The sequence below is a fragment of the Brachyhypopomus gauderio genome, chromosome 15 (assembly GCF_052324685.1).
Source record: "Brachyhypopomus gauderio isolate BG-103 chromosome 15, BGAUD_0.2, whole genome shotgun sequence".
In the NCBI taxonomy this organism is placed as follows: domain Eukaryota; kingdom Metazoa; phylum Chordata; class Actinopteri; order Gymnotiformes; family Hypopomidae; genus Brachyhypopomus; species Brachyhypopomus gauderio.
This window is the reverse complement of record NC_135225.1, coordinates 13,041,242-13,063,876: the sequence shown is the minus strand read 5'-3', so window position 1 is coordinate 13,063,876 and position 22,635 is coordinate 13,041,242. Positions and strand designations below refer to the sequence as shown.

The following is a 22,635-nucleotide window of genomic DNA, read 5'->3' as shown; positions in this document are numbered from 1 at the left end:
AGAACCATCAAATACTCACCGACATGTTCAACATCTACACTGGAGTTAAATTATGCAAACACATGTCCTATGAATAGCAGAAAGCGCCCAGAGGTCCACTGGAAGCCAGCTCCCAGTCAGTGAGAGGGGGGGGGGGGGGGGGGGGGGGGGGGGGTGCAGATGCGTGATGGCGTGAGCAGGTCTTCAGCCCCCACAGCCCACCCTGCCAGCACCATCCAAGCCTCCCACACGCCGGCCCCGACTGCGTTCGACGCAACTCGGCGACGGTGCTGTTGAAACGTGGGTGGCCGGCGCATCCGCTTCGAGTACCTGGATGGCGAGCAGAAGTGGTGAACTCGTTGGAGCCCCACGCATCCCCAACCGTGCGGAGGGGAAATTCAGATCTCTCCGGAACGCACAGGTGGAGTCTGATTTGCATCCATCTGCTTCAGTAATTGGTGCACGCTCGCGAGCTCGGCACAGAGCGTGTATGTAGAACTGGGCCGCCATGGTCGCCATAGTCTTTCTTGCCTTTCTCGCTAACGTGGCCCTGTTCTCTTGTCTAGGCTTTTCTTGGGTTTTCCACTTATATGATTGCATACATGTCGCTAACAAACTTGCTGTCATTAGGAATCCTGCAAGATACACCGTTAAACCAGCACCTCTCTGTCTAAGCAGCCATACACCAGGAAGCGTCACGTGACCCTGACCGCCCGAGGTTTAGCAAACGTTAACCGATTTTAAAAAGCAAGTGTGAAAGTGCCGATTGCGAGCAGCCGTGTCCATCTTGTACGTCCGACAGCATCTCCGTGGATGAGTCAGGCTCCACATATACCCACAAGTCATTATTCGTTATTATTCCCCCCCCCCCCCCCCCCCCCCCCGAATGGCCACGGTGCTCCCGTCTCCGACTCGGCGATTCAGACGGCATGATGAGAGAACAGAAGAGCGTGAGGCGAGAGAAAGGCTGGTGAACCGAGCTCTTGATGGAGACGTCTCCGCCATCGATGCCCATGTTATCATGCACACATAAAGGCAGCAGCTGTAATGGCTAGAGTATGACTGATGCAAAAATCATAATGCCATGAAATTCTGCCCCATGGAGAGGGCTCACTATTCCAGAACAGTGACTCACTCAAGACTGCCTCAGGCTTTGAGAAACCAGCGCTGGCTAACCTTCAACACCAGCAGAACATGTTTTTCTTTGTGTGGGAGGACAGGTTCTGCTGACTGGCCACTGTACACACTGAAATGACTGTGGAAGTACTCTGTCCCTTCACAGGACGCTGAGGAATGTTCATACGCTCATTCAGCATAAGCTTCGCACCACATTCGCCGGGCCTTAGATGCACTTGTCGCAGGTCTCGCATTCCGATACGCAATAATTACCACAGAAAATCAAACATATTAGAATTCATGCCATTCTTACATTCTGAATCTTGAGAATTCAGTAGAAAGTCTCAGTGAAAGGGGCAGCTGTGGGTTCGGAACTTACACCGTCATCATTCAGCATGAGAATGCGAGAGACATGCCTGCAAATCTAAAAGGATCTCAGTAATTCCACGAGAAGAAGCAAACACATGATCATCGGTTCAGTTCCGTTTTATATCTGTACCGAGCTGGAGTTAACAGATATTGTCTTAAAGCAGCTTTGCAGAAATCTAGGTCATCAACAATGAGGCCTGTCCTCACTTCCCTGGCTATCGGTCTGCTGGGGCATAGACACAATAAGCAAAACCATGAAGCTACGAAACAGGCAAAGAAAAGCCTCCAGTCTCCTAGCTTCAAATGTGCATGCTTTGTACACTCTTGTGCGACAACGCAGATGTGGACGTCTGGAACCGCTGCAGAAGACTGTGGTCGGTTTTAGCATTTTACACGCCATCTGTGTGTAGGTATAGGCCAGCTCTGCTCTTGGGTCCTTCCAGTGTGTCTGGATCATAAGTGCTGCATTCCACATTGTAACATTTGTTAAAGAGGCAGAGATCTCCGCCCTCTCATCGTGCTCTCCCAGGCTCCGCCCTCTCCCAGGCTCCGCCCTCTCATCGCGCTCTCCCAGGCTCCGCCCTCTCATCGCGCTCTCCCAAGCTCCGTCCTCTCATCGCGCTCTCCCAGGCTCCGCCCTCTCATCGCGCTCTCCCAAGCTCCGCCCTCTCATCGTGCTCTCCCAGGCTCCGCCCTCTCGTCTCTGCGTCCTGCTTTCAAACGGTGAATGACACAAATGGCGCATTTCCACACGGGCCTGCTTGGCGCGGTACGGTTCGATACGGATCAATTCGCAACGGAGCGGTACGGTCGCGTTGTGTTTCCACACACCACAATGTGGGTGGAGTCGCTGTTGGCGCGCAGATTGTAGTGTCGTGACATCATTTGTATGCGTCCACAACACCGTACAACAATGGACGAGATGGCGGAGGAGTCGATAGCGGAGGAGTCGCTCTCCTGTGACGCAACCTGTGACGACACTCCCTGGCCAATCAGTGTCATGCTGTTCCTCCACATCACAGAAGTTTTCCGCTTTGGAACGGTTAGAACCTCGAGCGAGTAGGTACGAAAAAAGTACCTGAAGGTATCGGCAAACTTGTACCTGGTACTAATGGAAACACTCACAAATCGTCGCGAATCGAACCGTACCGCGCCAAGCAGGCCCGTGTGGAAATGCGGCAAGAGCGCCGTTTCATTCTCCACCAAGATGATGACCCCCCCCATCCCCACCCAATCTACCCCTTGTGGATCTCCATTACAGCCAAATGAATATCTCATGATTTGATAAGGACAGTAATCACATGGCTCTCCACACCAACTTGATTTGCTTTTTCGAGCTAATGATGGTGCAAACCAGTGTGGCATTGTGCAGTCAGTCTGCGCCTACACAACAGAGATCTCTACCGCAGGCATTTCTAAACTGCCTTACAACTGCTAATTCTGCTTCAACAGTAACCCGCTCCAACCGCAGAGAGCAGGAGAAATCTAAAAGTACAGGCAAGAACTTCTTGACCTTTAATAACCCCTGATTTCCTCAATCTGGTTATTCATTCTAATGTCAACATGCGACATTCTTTGCAGTAAATCGACATTTTCTGGCTTTCTACTGAAGCAGGTTTATCACACTGCAGCATGCAGCATATATGATGGTGTGTGTGTGTGTGTGTGTGTGTGTGGCACTGATGCAGAACAACTGCTTTGAACTGAGCAAAACACAGAATGACAAGCTCCACCAGCACCTTATAGCACAACACATGCACACACACACACACACACACACACACACACACACACACACACACACACACACACACACACACAAAAACAAGCACACACACAAAAACACACACACACACAAAAACACACACACACACAAAAACACACACACACATCTCTTCCTCACAATCCCACAGAACACAGTAGAACAAATTCCCTGGGCATGGCTATGAGAAGTACTGCACTAGTGTTTAGCTGCAGGGGGGTGGGCCGACACCCCCACTGTAAGTGTGAGCTGTGCAGCCTGCTGGGGGAACACACACCACGCTTCACTTCTCTGTGTGCACCACAGCACTGCAGTGAACGCGCACGCCTACGGCCCTCACCATCACCCTCTCCTGAAGAACACACCCACCGCTGCAGCGGAGTGGTGGAGTTAGAGTGGAGGGTGGTGGAGTTATAGGAGTGAAGGGTGGAGGAGTGATGAAGTGAAGGGTGGTGGAGTTGAGGAGTGGAGGGTGGAGTAGTGGAGGAGTGAATGGCAGTGGAGTTAGAGGAGTGGAGTGGTGGAGGAGTGGAGGGTGGTGGAGTTAGAGGAGTGGTGTAGTGAAGGGTGGTAGAGTTAGAGGAGTGGAGGGTGAAGAAGTGGTAGAGTGAAGGGTGGTGGAGTTAGAGAAGTGGTGGAGGAGTGATGGGTGGTGGAGTTAGAGGGTGGAGGAGTGGTGGAGTTAGAGGAGTGAAGGGTGGAGGAGTGATGGGTGGTGGAGTTAGAGGGTGGAGGAGTGGTGGAGTTAGAGGAGTGGAGGGTGGAGGAGTGATGGGTGGTGGACTTAGAGGGTGGAGGAGTGGTGGAGTTAGAGGAGTGGAGGGTGGAGGAGTTAGAGGAGTGGAGGGTGGAGGAGTGATGGGTGGTGGACTTAGAGGGTGGAGGAGTGGTGGAGTTAGAGGAGTGAAGGGTGGTGGAGTTAGAGGAGTGGAGGGTGGAGTGGTGGAGGAGTGAAGGGTGGAGTGGTGGAGGAGTGAAGGGTGGTGGAGTTAGAGGGTGGAAGAGTTAGAGGAGTGGTGGAGGAGTGATGGGTGGTGGAGTTAGAGGGTGGAGGAGTGGTGGAGTTAGAGGAGTGAAGGGTGGTGGAGTTAGAGGGTGGAGGAGTGGTGGAGTTAGAGGGTGGAGGAGTGGTGGAGTTAGAGGAGTGAAGGGTGGAGGAGTTAGAGGAGTGGAGGGTGGAGGAGTGGTGGAGTGAAGGGTGGAGGAGTTAGAGGAGTGGAGGGTGGAGGAGTGGTGGAGTGAAGGGTGGTGGAGTTAGAGGAGTGAAGGGTGGAGGAGTTAGAGGAGTGGAGGGTGGAGGAGTGGTGGAGTGAAGGGTGATGGAGTTAGAGGAGTGGAAGGTGGAGTTAAGAGGAGTGGAGGGTGGAGGCTGGATTCCTGTCTCTCCCTGCTCTTTAATGATGGTGGTTTGGCTATTTGCACACAGCTACTCCCTGGCTGGCTGGAGGAGCAGAAGTGGTGTTAAACAGGCTGGACTAGCTGCAGGTTGGGCTTCTGAAGGAGTGATGGCCCTGCTCCACAGTCATGGCCCTGCTTCAGGGCTGCAAAGGCTGGCCTGAGGAGGGGAGCCAATAGGGGGCGAGCTAGTAGTGGGGACCCCAGCGCTGCGTTGCCATGTTTAATGCAAAGACTCCCCTTCAGGCACATGATCACATTTTAATGATGTCAGGAGGGATCAGGGCCTGAGCTGCGCAAAGACCTGCACGTCCATTCAAAGTGCAGCCACACGCACATGCATGCACACTCATAAATGCGCTCACTCGCACAAGGACACACACACACACTCTACCTTCAATGGGGCTGACGGCAGGTGGCAAGGTCTCCCAGTGGAGGGACCATGATGGACAGGGGTGTGGAGAGAAGACAGCCTCTATGCCATTTTCCTAAGGAATACACACACACACACACACACACACACACACACAGGTCACCATGCATATTCTTGTGAGGCTGTGGTGTGTAACACCCAGGGGTGTGCAGTGACACTGACGATGGCCCTTGCTTGAACCCCCCCAGGGGGGAATGTCGTATTCCACCCACAGACATGACAGCAATGTGGCTCCATCGACAGCAGAAAGTCCGTCTTTCTCTGAGGGTCTCACTGTAGGAAGCTGATGAGATGTCTGGTCGTTACATTTTAAAACATGCTGGAGACACTCGGGGAGAGAAACCCTAATGGTTTTCTGTGCAGTTCGACTGTTTCTCATTGAGTAACCAAAGAGAAAGGCGGGCAGCTCTAGAGTGGCTGGGTGGGTAAATGGCAGCTCTCCAGGCCTCTCAATCAATACACTCATTTAGACTCTGAATGCTGAAACTCTAAAGAGGTCTCAGGAGCCTTCCAGTACAGCTCAAAGCCCGAGGGGGCGGGCCCGGCAGACGGGTTCCACCAATAGACCGACAGGCTTTCCTACTCAGTAGCCAATCGGAGGGAATGCCACTGAACCAGAGGGTGAAAGTGTTCTGCAGAAATTGTGTAGCCTGGAAGCACGACCACATGTGTGTCTGCCTGCTCCGTCCATCACACGGGAATCTGCCCGGCTGGACCGGAACCCTGCGGGTCTGAGAAGGACCAGGACCAGCTGTGTGGATGGAGGAGGCCCCGCCTCTGGGCCCGCACGGTCAGGGGGAGAGACAGCTGCCGTCAGAGGCTCCGCCCCCACGAGGAACGGAAAGAGGCGGACAGGGCGCATTGCTGATTTGAGACAGGCCCGCATGTGCCGCTGGGCGACCCTGCTCAGCTGTGCCGTGGGATAGGGTGACTCCGCCTGGGGTCGGGCCCGCTGGGCCCAGTCGACGCCGTCTGGCCACATGGCGCTCGGAGAGGTCCGCTCCAGAGTAGAGTGTCCACGACAGCTGCGGTGCAGCCCAAACCCACACAAACACACAGCCGGGACATCACAGAGGAGGGATGCACATTTAAAGCACACACACACACACACACACACACACACACACACACACACACACACACACACACACACACACACACACACACACACCTACCTTCTGTTACTCTCTTTATTCCTAGTGGATTTCAATTTGGCATAACAGGAAATAACTGATTTATTCACACTGGGAGTCAGAATCAGCCAAGATGGAAAGACACACATGCATATACACATGCGTGCGCGCACACACACACACACACACACACACACACACACACACACAGATGTGCACACACACACACACACAGACACACGCGCGTGCACACACATACAGACATGGGTGTGCACACAGATGTGCACACACACACACACACACACACACACACACAGACGTGCATGCATGAAGTCAGATTTTTGAGAAAGGGAATCAGACACTGGAGTTTCCTGCACAGACAGCTGTACGGGCTCCTCCATGGTGTGGACGTGGAGCACAGACACGGCAGACAGGAGCACGGCTAGTGCTCCCCCAGACAGGAGCACGGCTAGTCCTCCCCCAGACAGGATCACGGCTAGTGCTCCCCCAGACAGGATCACGGCTAGTGCTCCCCCAGACAGGAGCACGGCTAGTCCTCCCCCAGACAGGAGCACGGCTAGTCCTCCCCCAGACAGGAGCACGGCTAGTGCTCCCCCAGACAGGAGCACGGCTAGTCCTCCCCCAGACAGGAGCACGGCTAGTCCTCCCCCAGACAGGATCACGGCTAGTCCTCCCCCAGACAGGAGCACGGCTAGTGCTCCCCCAGACAGGAGCACGGCTAGCGCTCCCCCAGACAGGAGCACGGCTAGCGCTCCCCCAGACAGGAGCACGGCTAGCGCTCCCCCAGACAGGAGCACGGCTAGCGCTCCCCCAGACAGGATCACGGCTAGCGCTCCCCCAGACAGGAGCACGGCTAGCCCTCCCCCAGACAGGAGCACGGCTAGCCCTCCCCCAGACAGGATCACGGCTAGTCCTCCCCCAGACAGGAGCACGGCTAGTCCTCCCCCAGACAGGAGCACGGCTAGTCCTCCCCCAGACAGGAGCACGGCTAGCGCTCCCCCAGACAGGAGCACGGCTAGCGCTCCCCCAGACAGGAGCACGGCTAGTCCTCCCCCAGACAGGAGCACGGCTAGCCCTCCCCCAGACAGGAGCACGGCTAGCCCTCCCCCAGACAGGAGCACGGCTAGTCCTCCCCCAGACAGGAGCACGGCTAGTGCTCCCCCAGACAGGAGCACGACTAGTCCTCCCCCAGACAGGAGCACGGCTAGCACTCCCCAGACGGAGCGCGTCCACACGGGCAGGCGGGGACGGGCGTCACGCTACGGCTGGCTCTCTGCTCGTTAGCGCCATGCCTGTTTACGATAGCTGTAAAGCATTATTGGATTCAGAGTTGCATTCAGCGGTCTGCCTGCGTGGTAGCCGAGCGTGGAAGAAATGACAAGAGCTCAGCAGAAGCACCAACTCTGCTAACAGCATAAGAACGTAGCCGCCCCCGGTCAGCACTGGGGGGGTGAACACGTCCTGAGGGAGGGATGGCCAGCCAGTCACTTCTACATATGCAGTGGGTTTAAGGTTTTCAGGTGGTTGTGCTGTGTGCTGCGTAATTTGAGCTCAAGCAGTGAATTATTGCAGTGGTAGATTATTGCAGTGGTAGATTATTGCAGTGGTAGGTTATTGCAAAGCTAGATTATTGCAGTGGTAGATTATTGCTGTGGTAGATTATTGCAGTGGTAGATTACATAAACAGGAGAGTTAAGAGGGCAGAACCGATTCTCATGCAGGTGCTGATCTCTCGCTGTTAAGGGAAACACGCACAAGTGGAGTGTGTTACTGTACCAGCATCCCTGGCTCAACCTGGCAACACACACACACACCTCGGTCTGCTCGCCGCAGTGCTGCTCAAGCTCGCACAGGTCCCAATCCACTTCCCAGCTATTTTTATTTTGCTCTGTTATGGAATGTGCTGGATTTCAGAAACTGTCCAAACCGGTAATGTTCTCAGGCTGATCCGTTCGATCAGCGCACCCACGCGCGGGTACAGTACCACTGGGAAACCCACGTTCTGCAGCTGCTGCTCCATCAGCACTGAATCAAGAGTGTGGACTAAGATTACGTCTCCGTCTCCCTGCAGGCACGAGGGGAATATACGGCCTCATTCAGTTAAGCATGAGCCACTACGTTTTAGTGGGAGGCACAGGGAGTCATATTAGCTGAGATTGTCAGGAGAGTTATGGCGTGCGGAGGGTGGGGCGGGTCAGGGCCGAGCCCGGGTGCCGCGGGCCGGCTGGCCATAAAGAGGAGCGGGCCAGCGCACTGAATGCACTCTGTAGGCGGCCGCTTACCGACACGCGCGCTCGGCGCTTGACAGGTTTAATGGAGCGGCAAAGGGTAGCGCGTAGCATGCAGGATCACTTCTGCACGAAGTTACAGCCAGAGAGGGACATAGAGAAGGTGAGAGAGAGAGAGAGAGAGAGAGAGAGAGAGAGAGAGAGAGAGAGAGAGAGAGAGAGAGAGAAAGGGAGGGAAAGAGAAAGACACACATAGAAGAGAAAGAGAAATGGCGTCTGGGTGAAGGTTTGATTACTTGGAGTTTGGTGAGCGTGGGTCTGGGGCCTCCGACAAACGGCTCCGACGTAGACCTGGGGCTTTCCTGCTCTGCCTCCACGGGGCGTGGAACCCCCGACAAAGGGCAGGACGGCGGTGGCCCCCAGGGGCCGAGGAGGGTCATCCCGCAGTCCCGGGCGGCCCGGCGGACGGCGGGGAGCTGCTGTACCTGTGTGTACCAGCGCAGGAGGAGGGGCAGAGCGGGGAGCGTGTGGGGGGCGTGCTGCACCAGGGAGCTCTGAAACACACAAACACGCCCACACGCCAGGAAGAGGCTCGTCATACACTCCCATAGCACTGCTGCGGGGAATTCACACAGCGCGTAACAAGGACAGGGGAACACATGTCGTCTAAAGGACTGGATAAGCAAGTGGGAACTCAAACGTGATATTTCATGAAGAGGAAGAAAAAAAAAGAAACAGACTGTCGTATAGTATCAAAGTCAGCGCTCAATCTGTGCTTTTAAGAATTAATGCCTAATAGGACTGTGAACTGTGTCTAATGGGAGAAATCCTGAGATGATCATTCAGAGAAATCCTGAGTTTAATGCAGAGTTATGAACCCATCAGGGTTTTGTCTATTGAAATGAGGACAACGGCTTCTGTGACACCCCCACCTCTCACACCCAACACCCCCAACACCCCTCACTCTCACAGCTCACTCTCACCCCTCACTCTCACAGCTCACTCTCACCCCTCACTCTCACCCCTCACTCTCACATCTCTCTTTCCCACTCCTCCCTTCATTTGTCCCCACAGGAGGAGTGGGAAAGAGAGATGAGAGAATCTGCCAGGGAGGAGAGAGGAGACATGCTAGAGAGGGTGTGAAACTTGAGAGAGAGAGAGAGAGAGAGAGAGAGAGAGAGAGAGAGAGAGAGAGAGGCAGAGAGGCAGGGAAGGGGGAGGGAGCAAAGAGAGCACAAAGAAAAAGGACACAGACAGATGGAGAGAATCACAAAGAGAGAGAGAGATGCGGCGTGAGTTCAGCGGGTGTGGAGAGGCTCGGAGGGAAACGCCGGTCGCCCCCAGATCAGCAGTTTGTGAGGCGTTTACTCCGGCTCACTGCCCTGGAGGCTCTTACCTCAACACAACCCTGCTCACATTTTACAGGGACCTGACTGTACTTCTCCTGTCCGCCTGCACACGCTCCTGAGGGCCATTCGGCCATCACGCTTTGTGTTTGCTATTTTTTTTATGGATGCACTGATGCCATTTTATTTTATAGGTTTTATTTCATCCTTTTTTTTATTTTTTACAGCTGACAGGATAAGTGCCAAACCTTGCACACCTACTGAAACCCAGCACCGTGACGTCTGTGGTTTACCTAAATGGACAAATATAAATAAACCCCGAACATAGATATGTTTGTTATGTTTCATTTGTGTACTTTTAAACCAAGCAGCTGGGAATGAACCACTTATTAACCATCTAACCGTCCAACAATTTTAACAAAATTAGTACGGTATAAATACATTATGCTATTAATGAAGATGAAGCAGTTTGGAACTTTTACTGGCACCACGCCCGTGCTGCTTTGAGTGTTGCTATTAGTGGGCTCATTATAAACATGACCTCAATGAGCAAACACAGGCAAAACCTCACAATGCGAAGTCCACCCTGCAAGCACTCTGCAAAGACCATCTTGCAAATGTTTCCTACAAAGACCAACAAACAATCTGCAAAAAACTGTACTGACAAAACTCTGCAACGCAAAGACACTCCAACTCTACCTGCACAAAAACCCTACAGACAAAAGTTCTGCTTAAGGCTTGTGCTTCTTCAGAACCGCTCTGCTCTTCCAAACATCTCTTGCTTGCGGCGATGTGAAGCAGCCTGGCGTGACACATGTCTGTGAAGCAGGACCACCCAGGAGAAGGAGCTCGCTTCCGATCTCTAGTGTGTCTCGCCCGAGTTAACATGATAACAAGAGATCATCCCCCCCACACCTGCGTACACGACCTGCTGATGCGCAACATTCTAACGCCTCAGACCGGGCCAGACCGGCTACGGCGGTGTCATGCAGTCCGATAAGCTGGAATTCAAACGAAGGCATCACTCCCTTTCTCCAGACATAGCGGGCGGAGCGTGACGAGTGTCTGGTGGGTGAATAGAGGCGCGGGGGCTGTTACCAGGTAGTGATGGATGCAGGGCAACAGAACCACATCGGTGAGGGTGAAGTACAGGCCCTCCGCAAACACATGCTCCAGATCTGGCAGCTCCTCCGTTTTCACTCGCCTTATGTCAGAGCTCTCCCTGGTGGCGGCGGCCGGTACTGCATCCACAGAGAGCTTGGCCAGGGCGGCGCTCAGCTCAACTCCTGGAGAGGGCTCCGACAGACCGGGCTCCGCGCCCCGGTCCGGCCCCTGGGGCTCCTGGTCTCCTCCTGCCGGGCTGGACCCCGGCCCCTGGACGCCCGACTGGCCACTCTCGGCCTTCCTACTCTGCTGGAGTTTGCGCCGGCGGAGCTTGTCGTCGTTGTGCACCCTGACTGGTTCCCCCAGGCGGCGCTCCAGGTGGAGGATGGCGGCCGGCAGCCAGAGTCGTTCTTCCTCGGGGCTGAGCAAGTGTGCCTCCACGGCGGAGGGGATGTCCAGCTCACACAGCCTGGTCCACTGGCTCACCTATCGCAGAAGAGGAGGTGTGAGAGGCTGTTGCAGCCACACATGCACGGTGGCGCAATAAAACATGACAGGACAACCGCCTAATGAAGAAAGACTGACTTAAAAGGAACTGGATCTCATTTACAAAGGGAGCAATTCAAGTGAGTCCTAACAGATGGAAGAGCTGTTAGCAGTACGTGTTGACTATTAAAAAAAAAAGGTTGACAATCTGTGGTGTGTTATACATGATAAATGTGGGAACACAGCTCCGAAAAAGGACCACAGGTGTACAGGTCAAATAAATCCTACATTACTGTGTCAGGGGGACAGACTCACAAGTCGCAACATATGCCATAGTTAATTTACAGGAACAGAGGGACATTTAGACATGACAGAAACGAACGTGTTTACATTAGGAGAGAGCCAAGGGTCTTCTCTTCTTCTAAAAATACCCCGTTGCAATGAATGCAAGCGAGGAAGACGCGAGACCTTCCATAGCACGTGATGGACACATGACTCCGCCTCTCGTGCACGTGACATCACAAAGACAGCAGTGCAGATTCACACTTTACATCCTGGAGGAGAGTTTCCTTAAATAACAGCATCATACTCCATTACATTCAGTTCAGCACCTCTAAGCATCCCAAGAACTGATGCCATTCTGACACATTAATGTAGTGTTAGGTTATGCATGTGGAGGCACATACAATCAAATATGCAGTTTCAATAACTTCCTTATTTCACAAGCAGCAAAGGTCTTGACAGTGCAATTAATTTAACCGTTATTGAACCGCATTCTACATCTGTCAACAACCGGACACCACAGAGCCGATGGGTTTGTTCTGGAGACCATTGGGACCGGAAGCCTCACCTCAGCACAAGCTTTCAGGCAGGTGTCCTTGAAGCCCAGAAGGGAGCTTATGTCTCGGCGGCTGGGCCGCTCCTGGCAGCTCCTCTGGATGATGTTTCTGAGCACCACCGCCAGGCCTGCCCTGCAAAAGCGCCCGTCAGCCTCCAGCACGGAGGGGAAACGGCAGGCTTGCACCAGGGTCGGAGCGTCTCCCCTCTTCAGCTCGGACACAGCCAGGCCCTTTGGGAGCACGCCGGACCAGGCCTGGATGTGGGGATGATCCGAGACCAGGTGCACGTTGATGGATGTGCACTCTGTGTACGACAGGAGGAAGAGGCTGATGGCGGAGTGGAGCGGAAGGCTCGGGACTCCACTGATGTTGGATACTTCCAGGAAGAGGCTGGCCTCGCCCGCTTTGGGGACAGGATGCTTCATGGTGTTTTGAAGTACCACGAAGGCCTCATGCAGTGGGTTCTGGCACAGTTTACATCCTGTAATGAAAATAAAGCATGTCTTTCTGTGAGGTGTTCAACTTGTGATGCGCATCAATTTGTCATAGCCAGCTAGCTAAACCATTCTAGCCAAACTGAAGTTTAAGTAAAACATCTTCTATAGTGTGTTTTTCAATCATATATCCTTGTAATGATATTATTCAAAATTACGTCAAATATAATAAAATAAACTCAGTAATGGGGATGTATGAACTTGTGTTAACGAGTCATGGATCAAGTTACAATCTAATTACTCTTTTGTGGGGCGTAACTAACGTTACTTACAACAAGATAACAATTATAATCCAATTATAAGAGTTACAATCCTCTGACTGTTTGCTCTTCATGGATAGTTTTACTAATCAAAGATTGAATAGAGATAGCCAAGGTAAGCTAGCTAGCTACTTATTCACGTGTCGCACACCATGTGTTACACAAAAAACACGCCGACCTGCAACTCAAACCACAAACTTGGTTCTAGCTTTATGGCTAAGCTACCATTCAAATATAGCCTACATCGTTTGTGTGGTTTTCCATTGGAGCTGATAAATGCTCGTTTTAGTTGCGGAAACTTAAAAAGAAAATTTGTGGGGAAATAATAAATATTTTGTCTGTTATTTAATTGGTTTCTTTAAAAATCATGTTGAAAAGTGAGAAAAATATGACAACAGTTAAATGCAAAATGAACACTATGTGAGGCTGAAATAACCAGAAACTTTTTTCTATCTCTTATCCAGTTTTAGCTACAAAATAAATGCTGTACAATACTATTACAGTGTTATAGCTTGCAGGTATAACACTAATGTTTAAGTAAACCTGAATTCACTGTAATGTGTAGTCTTAAGAATTAAACTCGAAAGCCAGGATTGTATTATTTATAACAGTAGTGAACATTTAAAAACTATAATTAAATACAATATGAAACTGGTTTTAGTAGACAGATGTATAGCCAGATGTTTTTTTTTTCTTCATTTTATCTGAGGTTCGTGTGGCAAGGCAATTTGTTTTTGAAAATATCTTCTGACAATCTTCTGAGATAGTCTGAAAAGATAACATCTGAATAAATTAAAACCTGATACGGTGGTTCATAACACAAACAGCCTTTCACAGAAGTCATATCGTGTTCCCGAACTGAATGGGCCGTAATGTTCCTCTGAAACCAGTTTAACTCTTCCTAGAGTAAGTTTAATTCAATAACTCACATTTCTATTGCGTAGCTCTCAGTCAAAAAAAAAAAAACACACATACACACACACACACACACACACACACATTGCGGTAGACCAAAGGATAGCAGCTAAGAGAAAGTAGCAAAGAGCATCCTGGACGGTGCCTGGAGAAACAGCCAGCGGTGATTGAACACGTGTTTGGTGGGGTGGCGCACTCCCAGCACGGCGGCAGCTCCACTTGTAGATAGACGGAGTCTGGGCGGCTGTCAAGAAGGTAAGGCACGATGCTAAATGAAACTGAACGTAGACTAGCATGCAATACGTCGTACTCTATACAAACGACGTGTCCTAGTTTAATAACGCTCTCTATGTGCAGTGTGTCTGTGTTGTCACGAGCGCAAATGTTTCTAATGGCTGGTCATGACGTAGCGTGTGTGTATATTGATGTAACATTAGCCCGCTACAGCATTAAAAGTGGACACTAGTCTCACTGGATTGTGTTTAATATTATTTAAAAAACTGTTAGACTATTGCCAAAGAAAATACGTAAGAAATTAATAACGGACTATTACGACTAGTCTACTGGTTTTAGCACCTGTTGCTATATAATGATGACAAACTGTGAATTCTTCTTCAAGCACCCTCATCAACAGCCGTGTTCATATTTCTCTGTAAACCTGGACTGTACCGTTTACTCGAGGAGCACCGCTGGTACCCTGTAATAAGTGAGCTGCAGCTATTCACAGAAGAACAAATTACAGCCGCCATCCTCTTCCAAGGACTCAATGAGGGGCTTAAGTCAGCGGGGCGTTTCACAGTGCCGTGGACAAGAGTGAATCTTCAAAGGGCAACATCTGGCAATCTCTAAATCATCATTTTAAGACACACACACACACACACTGAGATTTGACAGAAGACACGGTGTATGAAGTCCGTAGAAAGGGCTAAGCCCTTCAGCAGTTAGTTGAGCAGAAAATTAATCACTCGCTAATGTTGGATTATCTCCAAGAGATAAAGCGGTAAACACATGATCAGGCCATGTGTTGTACTTTTGCTGGGAATGTGTTGCATTGATTACACCCCCCACACCAGACTATTTTGTTTACATTTGATTTTACCTGATTTTTGGATTAAAAAAACATTTGGGGGGTTTAATGAACCTCCACACATTAGAACCACCATGATTGAGAGACCATGGTTACATCGATTACCATGTCCTACCTGTGGACTCTAGAGACACAAGATATACATTTCAACCATGTTTCAGTCAACCAGGTTCCCAGTTTTCCAGTTTGCTTTTGCATCTACAGATGCTCCAGAAAGCCTAAATCTGTCCCACAGGATTCTAAATGCCTCTTTCTGCTCTCTGAAGGGCCAAGCTTCTTCTCCTTTGGTGTGGCCAGGTTTTTTTTTATCCCCCCTTTTATCCAGTATTTAAGGCCCAGCAGCGTGTGCTACCGTGTCATTACCAGCATGCACTAATGTGTAGCTGTGGAGCCAGACATGGCTACACCCCACCAGTGAAACCCAGCCCAGAGGAGGAGGCGGAAGGGTTGCTGTTCGCAAATAGCAGGCGGCTAGGGAACGCACGGCGAGTGGATCAAACCAAGCCATCCATTACAGCATTTGGGAGCATGTGGAAGACATCACTAACCCCCACCCCGGGCCCGTTTACCACCACATACCTGCCCCCCAAACCTCAGGGGTGGAGGAGAGGAAAACAGGCCACTCTGAGTTTTGGTTCAGCTGACGTGAGGATGAGGGGTGAACGAGAGTCGTGAGGAAGAGCACGGTCCCACACGGACACACACTGCTGCTGCTGGACCTCCTGTAGGCACTGTCAAGATTCCCAGTGCAGACCTGTGGTATTTGGAATACTAATATTCCCAGTACAGACCTCTGGTATTTGGAATACTAACATCTTCAGTGCAGACCTGTGGTATTTGGAATACTAACATCCTTGGTGTGGATGTATTTACTCTTACTCTTCATATGGTGCAATGATTTCTGGTGTCACCTTTGGCTGATCGCATGATTGCAATTTAGGCAAGTATGATTTTTGCTTTGGAGTTTAGCCTTAAAGTCATTAAGGCCATAAGGTCATGGTTCTGGCCCTGAAAAGATTCTCCACACCATGAAAAATTGCAAGAACAGAATAATTTCAGCCCAGATTGACTTTGAAGAATTTAGTACTTAAAGCCAAAGTGCTTTATGGGGGTTGTCTAGTATTACCTCTGGTTTTCCATGCTGTGGGCTTTTGTAATGGTAGTTCTTCTATTTCTGTTCTGTGTGAGTTGTGTGTTTGTGTAATGATTGTTTAGTGTCTGTATTATGATTCTGTGTAACGGTTTTTCTTGAGTGTCTGTTGGGTGTATTGTGTGTCTTTGTATAGCTGGTTGTTCAGTGTCTGTGTTGTGTGTGCGTGTGTGTGTGTGTGCGTGTGCGTGTGTGTGCGTGTGTGTGCGTGTGCGTGTGTGTGCGCGTGTGTGTGTGTGTGTGTGTGTGTGTGTGTGTGTGTGTGTGTGTGTGTGTGTGTGTGTGTGTGTGTGTGTGTGCGATGCTGTATATTGAGGTGCATTTGAGAGAAGAGATCTGCTAATGGGGCTTTTAAGTGAAGCTCTTTGGGACAAGGCCATTCCAGATATGTTCTTGTGTTTGCAGCTGAGGATTCTCTGTAATTAGATCAGAGCCACACAAATCTGCACTGAACATGCCATCCTTCATTTTGCTCCTCTGAGGAATTATGATCAGGCAAATGTTATGTCCTGTAAATGGCTGCCACTTAATGTGAATCGCACCGGTCTTCTAACCAAACACTGACGCTGTGACACTGTTCGCTTCTCCACTTCTTGTAAGTGACTACACCCATACAGCAGATGCGCATATGCAGCGGAATGTGTGTTGTAGAGTGTGTACAGTGTATTGGGCTGGTCACGCTGGTCAAATCTGGTTTGACCCTTAGCCAGACGTCCAAGACACACACAATCCAGCCGAGAGACTAATGTCACGATAACATGAGCAGACCTGGCACGGTGGGCGTAGATAGGACTGTTGAAGGAGGATAGGAATGTTGACACAGCCTGAGGTTAGGGAGAAGCCATCAGGAGGGCAGCTCCCTTGCCCGCGGTCTGTGTCACCTCTGCCCCCGTACGGCTGTTTTCTCGTGCCTAACCAGGCTCATATTGCTCGTGTGCTGCAAAAAGATGCTATCAGTAAACCTACAAGGAGATGCTCGTTCAGTAGCTGCTCCAGAGCGATCTCCGTATGAAGTGGAATTTCTTACCATGCACCTTTCACCTTCAGAGAGTGTTTGAAGTGTGCAGGCAGGTCCAGAAAGCATCTCAGCGAGCTATGAGCCCCGCTCACCCTCCTGCGGGCTTGGCCGTGTGAGAAGGTGCCTCTCACATGGGAAGGGTCTCACTGGGGGACCACGTGGCCTTTTCCCAGGCAGTGTAAGCTATACTGTATGCTTACCTGTACGTAATCGGGTCCTCTGCTTTCTGTTGGGAATATACACAGTACATGTGAATTTGTTCTTAAGTAGTTATTTAATACTTTTCTATAGATTTTCATAGTATGCATATTCAAGGATAAAAATTGTGTAAAATAAATAAGCTAGATTTCTTTATTCTCCAAAACTATTTTAGATTTTGCAAAAACCTTGAACTGTGGTGTTATTGAAGAGGAGAATGAGAGCGGGGGGGTTGTTCAGGGCATAACCTCAGACCCAGGTCGTTTGATACTAGTGTTGGGTTCCTGAACCCAGCATGCTGCTTGAATCAAAAAGCTACTGTTGATTTCTGGCAAGCTTCCAGGTAATGGCAGAAGGCAGATACATGGCAGGGAGACGCTGGCCTACGTCGAGGGGCTGAGCTGGCAAGGGAGGCAGGCAGAGAAGTTGCTCAAAGCTGCAACCACGGTTAACGCCCTGGAATCTCAGCGTGTCCTTTTATTCCCCACGTCTAGGTTTAAGGCACCCAGGGCTTGTGTCCACAAAGCATCTTAGAGCAGGAATGCTGATCCCAGGTCAGGTTTCCCGACGTCTTTACAGACCTCAGTGAGTGCATGGTAACGGTAGAACAGTTGCAGAAATGTGCTTTGTGGCTTGCGTGGCCCCAGAGAATGGCATGTTCCCATCACTGTGTTAAGAGCAAGCTTTCATACTGATGAACATGTCTGTCCACACACTTCTCCAGCAGTTATGTATGTTCATACATTCTGGTGGTGGATGTTAGGTTACATAGTTTTATGAAGTGTGTAGATGTGACTCATGGCTTTATCCAAAGCACACGTTGGTGTGGTAGAAAACCTTGTTCTTGTGAAAGGCTTAGACAACACTGCGGGTCTTCTGTTGTTTTACTCTGAGTGAAGACAAGCATTTCTAATAATAGTAAAGTACTGTGACGTTTTCCTCTCAGTATAAGAGCATTGTTTATTTGTGGTTACAAAGAGCTTTTATTGATTATTATTATTCATTTAAAATGACTGAATTCTTTCAGTGTTGTATGAGATCAGCGTCCCTCTTTCTTTCTGTGTTTCTTTCATTAGGGATTCCAGTCACACCCAAACCCTTGGGATCCGGAACCTTTCATTTTCAGCAGAGACGTGGAAATAGCCCAGCCTATTTCGGAGTGCATGTGGTTTTGTGTGTGAGCAGCTGTGTAGTGATTAGCGTGTGGGGTAGCGTGTGGGGGAAACGTGTGGGGCCATCATGGCGTCCTCGGGTCACCAGTGTGAGCGGCACCCGACAGATGTGCATGGCAGCGCCCGGCCGGGGGTCCCCGGGGGCCCGGCCTGTCCCGTGCACAGCCCCGCGGAGGCCCAAGACGTGACGAGAAACGGCCTGCGCAAAGGTCTGGCGCGGCACCGGGACTACGTGAAGATCTCGGTGCCGGAGAGCAAGGGCACTCGGCTGCCGTCAGAATGGTGGAAGACGATTATCGCGTTCGCCTACGCCGCCTTCAACCTGGTGCTCACCACCGTCATGATCACGGTGGTGCACGAGAGGGTCCCGGCTAAGGAGAACACCCCGCCCCTGCCGGACAAGTTCTTCGACTACATCGACCGCGTGAACTGGGCCTTCACGGTGACCGAGGTCAACGGCATGCTGCTTGTGGGAATTTGGGCCGTGCAGTGGCTCTTCCACAGATATCGGTGAGCGGCAACACAGCACCGTGCGCACATGCTACTGAGCATGCTCACAAACTGGCCCGTTTCAGCTCGGCGGAACGCCAGGTCAGGCTGACAGCATGGCGCCATCTTGATAACTCGATAACATTGCCTGCCTAACCCTGTCTACAGGCTGGAGGCAGAAACCATGAGGGAGTATTTTAGGAAGTCGTTTTGACATGATTGTCTCAATATTTCATTGTTACGTTTCACTGATTAGTTAGACTATATTTCATTCATCTTTTACGGTTTTAGATTAACAAATAAATAAATATGTAAAATAGGCACAAATCTTGAAGTGTTTTCATATGAGTATATAATTACTCATGGTAGCAGAATGGCATCCCATTCACACTATTATGTTAAATAATATGATTGAGATTTATATTATAATATTATAAATGATTTAATATACAGAATGTTCTTAAAGTCCCAGTGGAAGATGTTAAAATGTATATGTTGAGGTCTCCTGCCTGTAATGCCACACTTTAAGGTGAGAGTTTATGAGACCTCTGGGTAGCAGCATCATATAACCTCCTTCATGAAGTGCTGGAGAAAAACAGACCTGCTTTACTTGCACGTGACATAACCACACATTGTGACATTTACTCTCCATAAAACACACTGTATTAATCAAACACCCACACCCTGTGCTACATTTCCAGGGCGATTGTGGGCAGAAGGTTTTTCTTCCTAATAGGCACTCTGTACCTGTATCGCTGCATCACCATGTACATCACCACCTTACCCGTGCCTGGCGTCCACATGACCTGTGCCCCAAAGGTAAATGAAATGTCAGCCTACAGCGTTCAGGCACTAAGACTGGCATGTCCTAGACGTGCCATGTGGTAGAAATGCCCAGTGTCATTGTAATATCCTTTGTGAACAAACACCAAGCTGATGTTTAAATAAGAGAACAGTTAAAGATCTTAAATCACTTTCTCTCTCTCCCTCTCTGTCCCTCCCTCCCTCTTCTTACAGCTCTATGGTGATTCTCAGGCCAAGTTGCAGAGAATTCTGCAGCTGATCTCCGGGGCCGGGCTGTCCATCAACGGCTCCCACATCATGTGTGGGGACTTCCTGTACAGCGGCCACACGGTTATGCTCACCCTCACCTACCTTTTCATCAAAGAGTGTGAGTGTCTGAGGCGTGCTCTCCTCAGCCTTCTCAAACAGCACCGCCTCCCTTTACCCACCCTCACACCTGTTTGTGAGGCCTGAGATTAGTTAACCACCAAAGAGGGGCGGTACAAACGAATAAACAGAAGAATACAGTAAGGGAGACTGTCCAAAAGTTTCCAAAATCACAACAGACCATGGTTGACATATTACAAGTTTAGCTTGTCGGCACTGTGGAAGCAAAACTATTTATAATAGTTGAATAAGTTACACAAGAGCCTATCATCTGAGGTGTTAACTGAATTCAACTTCAACCTAAAAAAAGTATATCATAAGAATGTTTAAATAAAATTCATTTGACTGTCACTTGACTGTTAACTTTAGTAGTAAGTCTGGAAGTTGACGTTCTTTGATCCACTCACAGCACAGTACACAGCACAGAGTGGAATACTGCAGTAACCGGTACCCCTCCCCCCACTTCCTGCAGACTCACCCCGCTCATTCTGGTGGTACCACCTGCTCTGTTGGCTCTTGGCTGCTGTGGGCTCTGTGTGCATACTGGTTGCTCACGAGCACTACAGCGTGGATGTGGTTGTCGCCTACTTCATTACCACCCGCCTCTTCTACTGGTATCACACCATGACAAACGTACAGGTATGCTGCTTACACAGCTATTTACATTTATTTAATTTGGTATCAGTTCAGTTAAGGGTTCAGAAAGGTCTGCATTGTACTGTCATCGACAGAAATCTTTGTTGTATATAATTACAGTGTGAAATTCATGCGAAAGTAGACGCATGCCCAGCACTGGAAAACCCATTAGGCACTGTGCTGGAACACAGATGTTTGTGGTGAATTGTCCATATTTGTTCCGTTCTGCACCCTTTCAAAGTCCTCAAAAGGACACAAACCTCAGCTGAGACTGTGTTTGAAACGGAACATGCACTCACTGGCACTACGTTCTGAACTTCGCTGTGTGTGTGGGTTCGAGGCAGAGGGAGAGTGATGAAACCCAGAGCAGTAAAGCTCCTGCTCGGCATGTTTACAAGCTCAGGAGGATGGCGTCGGCCATTAGAGAGTGCTGGAGTGGCAACTTGATCGTTGTCTCTGAACACAGTCTCAGCCTTCAACAGAATGAGAGAAGGATTAACACCATGAAACTGAGAAGAAAACTGTGATCCTGTTGCAGGCAGAAAAAAATATGTAGAATTTATCTTGGAAGATCTTTATGCCCCCTCTTGGTAGCAAATGTCTGTGACGTGCCTTCATTTATTTGTTTGTATGCAGTATTACTGTAGGCTTTTTTTGTATAATAAGATGTGATGTTTATAGTTTAATAGTTAATTATTTAATATCATTAAACAACCGAGATATAATTTGTGATAAAAATAAATAAATACCTTTACAAATTACCTCAGTTTATCAATTGCTCTCTAAAAATAGAATTTGCTTTTCTTGGCTTTAAATGCTGCTCTCTTGACTTTGAAGGCTAATTTCTCTGCCTTATATCAACAGGCCCTGAAGTGTTCACCTGGCAGCTACCTCACCCACACCTGGTGGAACCCCATCTTTAATTTTATGGAGCGCAACGTCCAGACCCAGGTGCCTTGTTCTTACTGCTGGCCAGTCACGTGGCCCCCGGCTTGTCTGAAGAACCCCTGCAAGAAGTACACCATGGTGCAGAGTGCACGGGAGGAGTGACTCCTCCTCCTCACCAATGCTCCGCCCACTGCTGCTGCCATTGTCACCATGGTGCGAAGTTCACAGGAGGAGTGACTCCTCCCACTCATCGCTGATCAGTCCACTGCCATTATCACCATTGTGCAGAACGCATGGGAGGAGTGACTCCTCCCCCTCATCACAGATCCATCCACTTTCATTGTCACCATAGTGCAGGAGTGACTCCTCCCCCTCACCACAGCACCGCCCACTGCTGTTGCTTTTCTTGTCATTATCACCATATTATGTGGTCTATGTGTTTTATTTATGGCTGTGTAAAATGTTGCATATAAAGCATACCAAAGACTGAGCCAAGAGCTCATGGGGCTCAGGTTAAAACATAAGGAGAGGCAAATACATTGAGCCCTTTTTTAATGACTGAAATATGCAAAATTTATTCTAACTTAACAATTTACTGTTTGCATTTATTTTTTAAATTATATATATATATAATAAAAAAAAAATATATATATATATATATATATATATATATATATATATATATATATATATATATATATATATATATATATATATATATATAAAGAATTAATGTACTTTTCAAATGCTCAATTTTATTGGCACTTTTGCATCCACTGCTGGGTCTGGAGTGGCTACACACCATTTAGGCTTTTTAACATCAAAAGGTAGCAGCAATCAACAAACAGACGGTGTTCACGCTTTCTTCACTCATTAAAATGCCTCACTTGATCTCGTTTTCTTGCTGCAACAAATCCGAACCCGTCTAGCTTTTGTACCGTCACAAT

At 49.5% G+C, this 22,635-nt stretch overlaps 2 protein-coding genes across 8 annotated transcripts in view; one reads left to right on the top strand and one right to left on the bottom strand.

Moving 5' to 3' along the window:
• gstcd (glutathione S-transferase, C-terminal domain containing) overlaps window positions 1–13,143 on the bottom strand; it is a 60,540-nt gene extending 47,397 nt beyond the window's left edge. Inside the window, exons 1-5 of the mRNA XM_076974615.1 lie at window positions 12,978–13,143; window positions 12,223–12,692; window positions 10,881–11,372; window positions 8,733–8,990; window positions 5,016–5,109 (exon numbers count right to left, since the gene is read on the bottom strand). Of these exons, the coding sequence (XP_076830730.1) occupies window positions 5,016–5,109; window positions 8,733–8,990; window positions 10,881–11,372; window positions 12,223–12,636 (1,258 nt within the window). The 5' untranslated portion in view covers window positions 12,637–12,692; window positions 12,978–13,143. The remainder of the gene's footprint in view (window positions 1–5,015; window positions 5,110–8,732; window positions 8,991–10,880; window positions 11,373–12,222; window positions 12,693–12,977) is intronic.
• A 672-nt stretch (window positions 13,144–13,815) lies between these two features.
• On the top strand, window positions 13,816–22,285 carry sgms2a (sphingomyelin synthase 2a). 7 transcript variants are annotated; one of them, XM_076975265.1, is made up of 7 exons: window positions 13,816–14,135; window positions 17,828–17,887; window positions 18,410–19,015; window positions 19,696–19,813; window positions 20,012–20,165; window positions 20,637–20,803; window positions 21,665–22,285. In XM_076975265.1, the coding sequence occupies exons 3-7, from the start codon at window positions 18,573–18,575 to the stop codon at window positions 21,848–21,850; spliced, it is 1,068 nt and encodes a 355-aa protein (XP_076831380.1). In that variant the 5' UTR covers window positions 13,816–14,135; window positions 17,828–17,887; window positions 18,410–18,572; the 3' UTR covers window positions 21,851–22,285. The 7 variants fall into 7 exon arrangements, with proteins under 7 accessions (XP_076831380.1, XP_076831379.1, XP_076831376.1 ...); XM_076975264.1 differs by having other exon boundaries at window positions 17,828–17,918; XM_076975261.1 differs by lacking the exon at window positions 17,828–17,887.
• The last annotated feature ends 350 nt before the right edge of the window (window positions 22,286–22,635 follow it).